We start from the raw sequence: 12,500 nt of genomic DNA, 5'->3' as shown, positions 1-12,500 counted from the left end.
GTTCAACCGAAACGAAACGAGACGAGACCCTTACTGATTTCTTCAAGTTTACTTCACATACAGTTTGAAGTGAACGCACACAAGCTGCGATCTTTTCAGTATCGATACTCAAAGAAGCGAAGCAAGTGCAGAAGACAGATGCAAAGACAGATCAGTCCTTGTACGAGGTTACGACGGTTGTGAAGAGGAGCATGACGAATGGACAAGCTTAAGACTAAAATATCAGTCGGAGCATGCGGAAATTCCTGCCTTGGTGATGGAAGGTGTCTTATAGGACTTTCTTCTGTCTCGCCCAGACATGAACTCATTGAGGCTAAGCACTGATTCGGACGACACTGTGTCTGTAAGCCCCGATGAAGTTAATTCCAAACCAATGACAGGTACAAACCAATTTCGCTGGCCCAAAAAATGGGCAGTGTTGAAAACTCTACACGCAGTTGTTCTGCTTGGGAGGCGATACTCCTGATAGCACGAAGTTTGAAGTGCCCTTTAAGTTACACGACACTAGTATATTCTGGAAAAAGCCACACTACCTATCGAAAGAAAAGAAGGCGTGGCTAAAAGAGGAGCTTGAAAAGATGTTATTTGCTGATATCATCTTTCCATGTATATTAGCGTTTTCATCACCAATCACTATCACTCAAAATGAGGACTGTGGCCTCAGACTGTGCATTGACTACAGACCGATCAACGAGACTCATCTGATCCCATTTACGATGCCTTGAACAGACAGCATAATTGACGGAACAGGCAGATGTACCTGGCTTTCTAGGATAGATTTGTGCATATGTTTCTAGCCAATGGCACTTGGAGACCAAGAAATACACCGCCTCTATGACTCCCCGTTTGACATTTATAAGTATTGTAGTGAAGAGGAATGCCCAGTGCTGCAGAAACATCGCCAAAGTTAGTTAACCAAAGATTGGTAGGCCGGTTGACTTCGGAAGCCCACGGTAAAACCACAAATAAGGCAGTGCAAAGTGAGATAGGTTGGACCTCTTTTGACATGAAAGAAGCACAGAGCAAATTAGTTTTGTAGAAAGACTCAGGAACATGCATCAACATAAATGGGCAGCTAGAGTGCACAAGTACCTTAACATGACAAGCGTGGGCACAGAATGGAGGACGAAGTCAAAGAACTTGACAACCAAGTACAGGGTAATTTAAAGGGTAAATAAACAAGCAACAGTCATCAGAAATGTAGTGACAGTAACACAGACAACAAATTGGATGCAAAGAATAGAAACAAAAAAACCATGGAGATTTACAATAGCAAGAAGGAAATTAGACTGGAAAATCTGTGCGATAAGAGAAAAGGAAGTACCGTGCTATTTCGTGCTCGAGCTGGTTGCCGAAGAACAAAAACATACCGGAGCAACTATTCGCAATAAGACGAGGCATGTGTGTGCTGCAATCCGGAGACGACTGAGCACATCCTAGTGAAATGCAATGTGATTCACCTAGTGAGAGCCTTGGACCATCGCGTACCTCATCGCGAAGCCGAAGTCGGCTTTGCTCCATTCTCGCCTTGGCCTCGCCTTCACTCAAGAATCCCATGCACTGGACCACCTCGGGAAGCTGCGGGTGCCACGAGACCAGTTCGTAGGCGGCAGCTGCGCGTTTAAGCGAGCTTCCCATGACGAACGCAGCTGCGCACTGCACCAATCCGTAGTTACGCCGAGTCTGCAGGGTTTCAGAATGGTTCGTGAGCTTAGGCACTGGAAAAAAAAAACACTGAACATTTCAGGAATGCTTGTGCTGCGTGTTCAGAAATGTCGGCACTCACGTAGAACACAGCAGACCTGTTGAGCGCCTTCTGTACGCGTGGCCGTGTCGTTAGGGCCGTGTCTGGCCCTGCCGACATTAGCTGCCAACAGGTATTTAAATGGTTAGTCTGTACAGCAGTGTTTGAAGGTGAGAGCAAAATAAAACAACTACAAAGGTGAAGTCGGGTCTAAGTCTGGTTGACGGCCATGGAAGGATGGCAGTGAATTTGCTACGTTATGTGCCTGAAGGATTCCAACTACGGCTGCGCCTTAAGTTTGGAGGTTCCAAGAAAAATGAAAAAAATATAATAAACAACCACTATTGCATTGAATGGTACCATTATGAAAAAATAAAGTTACATAAAAAACGAGGACTGTTGCCTAGACGCAAGATAAAAAGCTGAATGGATGTATCCTTTCAAAAGTTGCCACCACGGCGTTTGAAACATTCTGGCAAGCTAGAGAAAGTGTCTTGTTAAATTGACACATACCTAATTTTTTTATCCGATGAAGGAGTAAACTAGCAGTATGAACGATTTTCGCTTACGCGGCATGTTTTTAAGATCCGATAACATCACTACAATTGGCTCTGAGAAAAAAAAAAGATAAGGCATATCAAACGCTAGAATTCGTGTGAAGCCGAGCTTTAGTGAACAGACGATTAAAGGATGTACAACTAAGGCGAATGCGCACAATTGTGCTTATTTACATATTGGGTAACATGTATTCTCACGCGTTGTTTGTGTATATGTACCACATTGTTCAATTATAATTTCGGGCAATGTTTATGCATGCACCCTTCACAAGATACGCCTAAATGCTAGAAAAAGCTCAGGTGGATGGCCAAAGTGAGACATCAATGCAGCGATGCCATGAGAACGAACGCGATGTTTGATGCTTGTTGCAGGAAGAATGGGGAAAAGAGAAGGATGGGGGGATAGGAAAGTGCGGCACTTATTTAACTTCGTTTAATGCTTCTGTAACCATGGTGCCTCACTTAACCAAGAATTTAGAAATTAGAACTCGACCGGAACCATGAACAGGGCGATTATGATTTGATTGCAAAACTTTCCGAGCAACCCCTATATGTTTCCTCTATCTCCACGCTACAACCAGGTAGATTACAAGGTTTTTTCTGCTTGAATCTTCCTCCAATTTGATCGTTTTCACAAAAGTCTATTGACATTTCGAATGCAGCAATAAAAAAAATAACAACGAAATGCACTCTCTTTAGTATATTCACTTATAGCAAGGTAAAAGCTTCACTGTATTTTAAAACAAATGCTAACTTGAACTGTGTGAAGGATGTTTCTACCCGTAGGAAATTTTTATGTGCTGAAGCTAGTAATAACAGTGCCTACTAAACAATACCTCTACTGTTCTGTAAACATTCCGTAGGTCTTCTGTGATGCAAAGGAGTTGCATGCGTGGTATTAGCACTGCTTACCCTTTCGATTGACTAGCGGCTACCATAGCAAATATTTAAATACCGCTACGACGCTCTGACGATGACGGTCGTCGTTATACTGCATGCGGCCATAGTAAAATGAAATTCATGTTATAGTCAAGCACTGGTTACGCTGGAGCAACTAACACTTGGCAGGTATGTATGATGGGGGAGGAACCTCGAGATAGTCCCGGTGCTTGCACTTCTCACATAAGAAAAAACAGATTTGACCCTTCATGCACCAGCGACAGGCTTTTAGGTGTAGGATGATCTGGTATATCTCACTTCTCGCAATGCTATTTGGTTTTGTCTACGCAAATACACTTGCTTATCGAGTGAACTAATAGCAAAGTAATGAAATATGCAAATTTATAGAAGCACACATTGAGAATTCCTGAAAGGAAATACTGCTATTCATGCTACTGTGGCACAGGGAGCTACAATTATCTCTTTCGTTAACCTTCTGCCACCCTGCGAGCCTCAGCAGAATTGAGTTGCTTTATTTTAGGAATCTGAATTCGTCTATCTGAAGGCTCCTTCTATAGCTAACAATGAAGTTAGAAGAGCCTTGCAAGACATGGCCTCGGGAAAAGGGGCTGGTGAAGATAGAATAACGGTCGGTTTAATCAAACATGGAGGAGATATCCTGCTTGAAAAGATTAAAGGCCTTTATACGCAACGCCTCACGACTTTGTGTGCACCAGGGAACTGGAAAGATGCGAATATTATAGTAATCCACAAGAAAGGAGACAGTAAAGAATGGAAAAATTACAGGCACTTAGTTTGCTTTCAGTATTGTATGGAATAATCACCAAGATAACTTCCAATGAAATTAAGCCAACAGTTCAGTCAACGAAGAGAACAGGCTTACTTCAGGAAGGAATATTGTACAATGAATCACATCCAAGTCATCGATCAGGTAATCTAGAAATATGCAGAGCAAAATCAACCCGTCTATATGGCTTTCATAGTTTATGAAAGGGCGTTTTTTTCAGTAATGGTACCAGCAGTCAGGGGCATTACTTAACCAAGGAGTATAGAAGGCATGCGGGAATATCTTGGAAAATATCTAAGATGATTCTCCAGCTACATTGATTCTCTACAAGAAAAGTAGCAAGTCACCTATGAAGAAAGGGGTCAGGCCAGAGAGACAATTTCGCCATTTCTATTCCCTGCATGCTTCGAAGAAGTCTTCAACCTATAAGCAAATAAACTGGGAATGCTTAGCAGTGATAATCAATGGCGAATATCTCAGCAACCTTCAGTTTGCAGATGATATCGTCTTGTTCGGCAACATTGGCGAAGAATTACAACAAATGATTGAAGACTTTAACAAAGAATGTAAAAGTGGGGTTGAAGACTAATATGCAGAAGACAAAGATAATCATGAATAGCCAGGCAAGGGAACAAGAGTTCAGGATCGCCTACCAGCCTGTAGAGTATGTGGAGGAGGACGTTTATTTAGGTCAGTTACTCACAGAGGACCCTGATCACGAGATCAATTTGGATAAATTTCAGGATATGTGCTGTTAAGGGATGCGTGGCCTGTGGTGAGGTTGCTACTTTGCCTTATATGCTCTGGGACTGCTGGTCGTTTGGCCCGAAGTTCACCAAGGAATAGTGGGACGCGCTCCTGCGAAGTCCCGTCTTTGAAGGCCACATCGTGGCAGTCCTGCGCCCCCGTGGTCGGGCCGGCAGACTAGGTCTTTCAGTCCCGTCGAGGCACTAGGCAGGTGCGCGTTTTATTGCGTTTTGCTGAACCCAATAAAAGTTTATTCACTAACTCACTCACTCACTCACTGATCATGAGGAGGAAATTTACAGAATAGAAATGGGTAGGAGCGCGCATACGGCTGAGAATGTTAGATTCTGACTCGAAGCTTATCATTATCATCAAATAGAAAGCTGTACAGTCAGTGCATTATACTGGTGCTAACATATGGAGCAGAAACTTGAGACTGACAAAGAAGCTCAAGAACAAGTTATGGACCGCGCAAAGAGCGATGGAACGAAGAATGTTAGGCGTAACGTTAAGAGACAGGGAGCGCTGTGAATGAGAGAGCGAGCGGGGATAGCCGATATTGTAATTGATATTAAGAGCGAAAAACGAACCTATGCAACGCATGCAATGCGTAGTATGGATAACAGGTCGACCATTAAATTTACAGTATGGGTGCCAATAGACCAGAAGCGCAGTCGAGTAGGGCAGAAAACTAGCTGGGGTGACGAAATTAGGAAATATGCAGGCACAAGTTGGAATTGGTTGACGACGGACAGGGGTGAATGGAGATCCCAGAGAAGAGGCCTTCGTGCTGCAGTGAACATAAATATGCTGACGATGATGAAGTCTTCGATCCAAACCTATTCTCGCAGGCACCACGTTTGCAGTGAACAGTGGCACGGAATTTCTCCTTGTGCGCGCTGGCGAAATGCGATGAGTTTGGGCTGTAGTGACTGCCTCCGTGTATATATGCCTATCACAGCGGCGTACGCTTTTGTCAGTTAACACATTCAGTGATATAAATGAACGTGCTCAACGTTAAAGTGCTCCATCAGATGTGGGAATTTTTTGGAGCTCTGCACCTTGCACATCCGCAACCGTCTGCTTATTGCTGAAACAGCTGGACCTTGCAAAAGGTTGTTAACGTGAATAGCTTGATTTTGCGCTTTCACGCGTTTTCGTGGTCGGCGGCTGCCGATGGTCGGACTTGCGACACAAAGGAGCCGAGGGAAATGGTGCCCATGCAACTGAATTGTGGGGAGGGCGCATCATTGAGAAGTAGAGTGGAGGACTGTCTTGCATGAAATTTATCAAGCGTTCATCAAGGAAAGCACTCGTGCGTTCGCTCGTTCTTCCATTCGCGCTGTCCCCTTAAATTTTCTTTCTTCGTGGATTGTTCTTGCTGAATTCTATGTGTTTTTGATCACTCATTGTAGCACTAAAGCGCTTGCTCAAGACTTTACGGGTTGATATGTCCTAATTTCTAACCTATGTCCATTCAGCTGTTTTACATTCAGCATATTTTTTCTCTTCTCTCTTCTGTTTGTGAATAATGAGGGCTATATTTAGCGCAATGCGCACCCTATCGTGAAAAACATTGCATTGTGTAGTACTAGTGGTTTGTTTTATTAAAGATTGCATTATTCTTTGTTATTACAGCCGCTGCTCTTTTTATCTCATGCGATATCTGTATACGATGTTTTATGCGCCCCGTGAATAAATATAAACTTAAGCACATAAGCATGTGCATGGTGCATGCGTATGTAGCGCGTATACTGGGCATCACACAGAGCTTTCTTACGATGTTCTTTATGCGCATCCAAGCTGCTCGTTCGAGATGACGGTCAAATATTTTCATTGCCGTGACGGAGTAGTTACTCTCGAATGACGTCGCCAAGGATTTGACAGCTGCCGCATTCTCAGGAGGCAAGATGTCCAAGTTGTGCAAGCGCCGATTGTCGATCAGCCAATTGGTCAAGGTTGCCCAGTCATCATCCTTCACAGAGAACCCTGCGTTCACAAAAGGTAATTCAGAACTAAGTCTCCGCGCCAAAGCTACCAAAACTATGAAGGCTGCCGTACTGTACTATCAAACGTCGTTGCCGGGACTGCTAGTATCTAGTGCACAAGTACAACGCCATCCACAGTGGAAGTGTGCGGGCTTGGGCATGTTTTTCCATTTTACTGTGAACACTGCTCAACCCAGGGTCAAGAAATCATGCGAGAACGAAGCGCTGATTTGTGATCTGGTAGCGTGGTAATATAATGCATGTCGGTTAGGTTACGAAATTAGTATGGAAATCACAAGCACAAAAAAAAAGAAAATTTTATGCGAGATTGTGTCTGTTCTGGCAGAGTTTTTGGGTTTCAGGTGCGGGCAACACTATATCATAGTCACCATGAGGCGCTGATGTATTAAAGGTAAGGCGAGGGTACTCGTTTATTACACTGAAGCTGAAGTACACGTTGATTGGCAACCTTCAGAGAAAGATATACTATCGTCGCTGCGGCATAGTATACCCAGTAGCCATCATGCCGCAGAAAACAAAATCCTGCTTGTTAGACGAGTATACAGTGTCGGTTGAACTGAAACAAGGTAGGGAATAAAGTGATTCCAAATTATACGCTGATTGTTGTAGCCAAAGTCGCTGTGTATTGCAATGGCAACCTCCCAACAAACAACCTCTTTCAAAAATCACATGTTGCTCGTGGAATTGGGATCCAGTTAGCCATCACACTTTGAGCAATTTCTCAATAGTTCAATCCAGTGACGTGTTGATGAATCAGTCTGCGCAGAGATGAACTGCAATTTTTTGCAATTAACAGTGAGTTAACTTTTCTGCAAACGGGCTAAACTTCCCTAAATGCTAGGGTATTTGAAAGGTTAATTGAAGCAACAACGCTAGTAGCGAGATGTTGTGATGCCTCGTCCAACCACAATGCATTTAACACGTTTTGCTGTTACGGAGGCTTCGTTTAAAAAAAGAAACTGTAACAACTTATGCACATCAAAAGCGCATTTTGTGATCTATGTAAACTTTTCGTGAAGCGTTTAATCAACTGCTGTAAATTATCCCATTTCATTCCTGCGTCATTGGCTTAAAGAAATGTGGTGCGCGCGTGATGCGAGGCCACGTAAACACACCCCGTGATCATCTCGAAGAGCTTGTTTATGTTTGCACAAACAATGCGTACGATTGTGGGCTGATACAGCATTTGGACGCGGTACTGGGGTGACCGTGGGTCGATCCAACCACTGCGAATTGTTTTTTTTAAATATGACCTATCCGGCAAAACAGCACCAGCACCCATCAGCAGCCATGGTTTGGAGAGTCCGGCAAAATTAACTAATGAATATTTGCTTTAGAAAGGCTCTTTGTTCACCTTACGTTCTTTCTGTGGAAAATTCACGCCAGCATCTTATTATACAAGTATTGGTCACCCATGTTACATCTGCTTATTCTGGTAAAGTTCTGCGCCACCAGCAGAGTCCTTTACTATGTTCGCAGTATAGCGCAAAACGCAATTCACTTACGGACAAGCTTGAACATGTCATGTTAAGTGCTCTGACTAAACTGCAGAGAATGTTGTGCTGCCCGCAATATCTGTAAATTGGAAAGTAACGACTGGCTACGTTACAGCACTGAAAAGCTCAACAAAATTCCGCATTCTACGAGCAGTTCACCTACTTTCTATCCGCAGCTGCTCGATGCTCTTATTCTTTGCGATGCCTTCTATGATGGTCTGCGTCGACTCATACGATGTTTCAAATTCCATGTCCAACTTTCGTAGACTGCGTGTCAGTGCCAGGTAAAGGCCCAATCCTTTAGCGACATCCGGGGGCACTTTTATGAAGTACTCGCCGGACAAAAGCAAAGAGGTCAGATGGTCTCCACAGGCGACATTGGGAGGACCGCACGAGTGTCCCAGCGGAGCAAAGATCAGATTCAGAGGCTCAAGCCTATCGGGGCTTGAGAGGACCTCGTGGTAGCAGGCAAATTGTTTAGCGGCATTGAGATGCATGCTAATCGAAAATCTGCAAAAACCAGACAGAACACAACGACGTCATTAACATCTTGCGGTTGTGTTGGTCACTTCGCGACTATTCTCAGCTGGAATAATTCAGCGAGCAATAATACGATATCGAATCCTTAAATAGGACATACAACATGCAGTAAATATTTCACCTACGTATTTACTGCATACTGAGGACCAGCATGCATGCAGCTGAAAAATTAGAAGGCGAACGTGTACGTATGAACAATTGTTACTATAACGTATAATGGTTTACAGCAAGTACGGACGCGAGCACAAGTAGAAACAGACAGGACAACGCTGGTGCTTCTTGTGCTCGCGTTCGTACTTGCTGGAAACCATTATACGTTCATCATGCACCAACTGGCCCCTCAAACTACTCTACTAAACTGTTACTATAATGTCGACAAAATTCCTAAATAAAACCTCAGTGGCTATCTACCCCGATATATACGAGAGTGATATATGCAAGCTATGCAAGTCTGTTAGAGCTACCCTTCAACAAACGTTGCGGGGATGCAAAATACGTCAACATAAAATGGCAGTCTCCCCGGAAAATATACGAGCACGGTGGTCGGCCGCGCTGCTCAGCTCAGAACTCCAAGACCAACTTTGGGTCGCCCAGCGCGCCATGGAGGTCGTACTAGAGCGGCTTCTTCCAGTGGCCATCTAGGCGGCCTCAGGCTCGGGCCTCCCAATCGCCGCATTCCGAATAAAGTTATGTCGCTCGCTCGCTATTAAGCGGTAAATCCGAGCAGTGCGTAAGCACTACGCGGCACTCCTTTGAGACAGCGGTTCCATCATTTAAACCGTGTCTGCCACATTGGAACGTGATGTTTGGGGCACACTCGACACATGCCCTGCCTCTTGAAGGAGCGTAGTGCAACCGACTGTGGTCCGCAGGTGGCCACAGTCAGTTGCAATTTATATAGCAGAGGCATATATATATATATATATATATATATATATATATATATACACATACACACACACCGCACCTAACAGGGTTTCCACACTTCACACCACTTCCCACTTTCGGGAAAGCGAGAACAAGGTGAAAGCCCGAGCCAACTTTTCCACATGTGGATTTTTCTTTTTCAAGGCGACATATGCTTTCTTCGGCATAGTACATTTAGTTACGGCTCTTCTTAAAAGGAGAGTCGCTAAGGTGGGTCGGCGTCGTAACGAACGAGGCTGTGTTAGCGGCGAGAGTGTAGAATTGAAAAGAGAAGCGTGCTATTCAATGTCAGCGGTGGAGTGTGAGGTAGCGTCGTGTGTTAGTCGATTAACCTGTCACTGTAGGTTCCATCATTTGGGAAAAGGGCCTGGATGACGGGATGCGCAAGCATATAATCCGCCCCACGCTAATGTGCCAGTGGAGAGCAAAAATTCTCCGTCGGGGCTCACACCGGAAGTCTGTGAGAGCCTGAACGCACGCGTCATACAAACCAACTCTCGCTCAGTATTTTTCCATGGTGTCCAAAGTCGCCGTCCACCAGAGAGCGGAAGTGACTTATGTTTCTCCTCTTGCTGCCTGAATTCGCGCCTTGGCAGCGGGGCAAGTGAGCTCGATCTGGCGCGGAGCGAGTTGATCCGAAACGGCCAGTTGCGAGCACGAACGCAGTCGAGGTCGACCAGTGAAAAACATTAGAGTTGGGCCACGAGGCCCGTCTCACCAAGGTAAGCAAGGAGTGTCTAGGATCCGCTTGCGCTTTGTCGTTTCGAATGCTTGCGCCTATCCTTGGGATGTAGATGGCCCGGGGGCTGGTGGCAGCTCTCGTATTTCGTGGATCACGCCATTTGCGAGAGGCCTCACGGAGCCACACTCGATGTTTACTGTCTGCCGGCATCGAGCTGTGTCTTCTTGTACGACAAGATTTACGGCCCCGTCGTAATTTACATATTGCATGCCCTTTTCGAAAGTTAAACATGCGTTATACGCACGTTTGCCCTGTGTTACGAGAGGACCAATGGGACGCCTGGTTTAAGTTTGCAGAAAATGGGCAAAACCAGTAAAGTGTATGGATCTAATCGCGATATTAATGATTCTCAATAAAATACGTCATCGAAAAAGTTATGTTTTGAATTTTATTGTATTGTACAACGTATATACTTATGAACTTACTGGATTTCAGAAAAATGATCATTCTTTATTTCAGTGATTCAAAGCGGAACTAATAGCAATGCAACTGAATATGACATGGTTTCTACGTTAATCTGTTTGCACAGACAAATAATGCGCTTTGGGAGACACAGTATTCTTGAGTAATTAGAATCGTCAAACAGATAAATAACCAAAACTTCCTAATTATTTTTCGGCTGCCGCGATTGCGGTATATGTCTACAGTTGAAAACGGAAGACGGTGGTACTTGAAGGAAGCTCTGTTTTAATCAGCGGGGCGTTTGTGTTAGACATATTCATCAAATTTGACTCAATTATCTAATGGGAATCAGGGGCATGGATCTCCACACAAGTCTCTAATCTGGTGTAGCCTACTCTGTGTGGCATTTCATTTGCAGGCAAGGCGAAGCTGAAACAGCTGTGCTGTTACTGTTGGCTTGCGAAAACGAGCAAGGACTGGCTTTTTTCCTTTCATTGTGTTGGCGTTGCCTCACGCCTTGACGTTTTGTGACGATCCCCACCCAGAACTCGTAATTAACCGCATGAGTGTCACATTTGGTTACGAATATTTTGAAAAAGCGTTGCAGGAGACTCATACAAAATAAAGTTGTCTTCAAATAAGGTTTCACGTTTCCAATATACACGTATGCTTTAATCATACCAACAAAGAGGTAATTAAGTAACGTTTGTTAATTAGGTGATTAATACTAATTGTTATCGCGAACACTGACCGGCAAAGCGCATAAGCTGCCTGTGCGTAACATATATTCCATAGCTAGAATCGCATTTTTATTGAACGTACTGGTAGTTTAACTGTGAATACTCACCATAAGAGAATCTGCCTCACAAATTATAGAATAAATTGTGAAGCTTAATGCCAAGAAACTGCATAGCGGGTTATATGTGTTGCCGTGGTGTAGTACTCCGTTATAATTTTGAACAGCTGGGGCTTTTCAACGTGCACCGAAAGCATGGTACACAATTTTTAGTGCATTCCGTGATGGCGGCCAAACGTTCTGTCATGCACGTGACGTCAGGTCTCCACGACAATTCCCTATCAATTATGAGCCATTTCGTGGCGGAAAGTCCTGAGGCGCAACAGTACCGTCAATGTTGCAACTATATAAAGCACTGTTTTTGGGCTTCCTGCGGTACAGGTTACCTGTACTAGGAAATACTTGCACTACAAATATCCGCAAACATCAGAGTGTGCAAGCACAAGCACTCAGAACTTGTCTCGGTCTCCCCAAAACTGCGTCATCGATTGCGACAGTGGCCATTGCCGGAGACGCTCCTTTGGCAGTCTATATAGACACAGATGTCCTGAGAGCACACATCCGACACCTCACTCGTATTCCCTCATACCATCTTGCTTGCTTGCCAGCAAAGACGCACATTCTACTTTTGCCAAAAGTGTTGTAAGACATCTCTCCTACTTTCCATCAGAACTTACGCCCGCTACACGATTACCAGATCCATTGTGGTGTCTGCACCGGCTGCAAGTGCAATTGACAAATCCAGGAATCAGAAAGAAAGCTGGAGCACCGTTTCAAGCTTTGACACAAGCAACTGTGGAACACAATCACAACGTACAAAAATTCCGGCAGCATGTCTACACAGATGGTTCGG

The 12,500-nt window shown here is 44.4% G+C and overlaps 1 protein-coding gene across 4 annotated transcripts in view; it reads right to left on the bottom strand.

The window, feature by feature from the left end:
• The window catches only part of LOC135896658 (uncharacterized), a 97,495-nt gene that overhangs the window by 3,745 nt on the left and 81,250 nt on the right, over nucleotides 1–12,500 (bottom strand). For 2 of the 4 annotated variants that reach the window (XM_065425138.1, XM_065425141.1), the window contains 3 exons: nucleotides 8,404–8,750; nucleotides 6,516–6,724; nucleotides 1,489–1,683 (listed from right to left, as the gene is read on the bottom strand). In XM_065425138.1, the coding sequence (XP_065281210.1) occupies nucleotides 1,489–1,683; nucleotides 6,516–6,724; nucleotides 8,404–8,750 (751 nt within the window). Of the gene's footprint in view, nucleotides 1–1,460; nucleotides 1,684–6,515; nucleotides 6,725–8,403; nucleotides 8,751–12,500 lie in introns of all 4 variants that reach the window. The other 2 variants (XM_065425139.1, XM_065425140.1) reach the window with 2 other exon arrangements.

The sequence above is a fragment of the Dermacentor albipictus genome, chromosome 3 (genome assembly GCF_038994185.2).
Source record: "Dermacentor albipictus isolate Rhodes 1998 colony chromosome 3, USDA_Dalb.pri_finalv2, whole genome shotgun sequence".
Classification (NCBI taxonomy): Eukaryota; Metazoa; Arthropoda; class Arachnida; order Ixodida; family Ixodidae; genus Dermacentor; species Dermacentor albipictus.
This window is presented reverse-complemented; position numbering and strand designations above follow the sequence as displayed.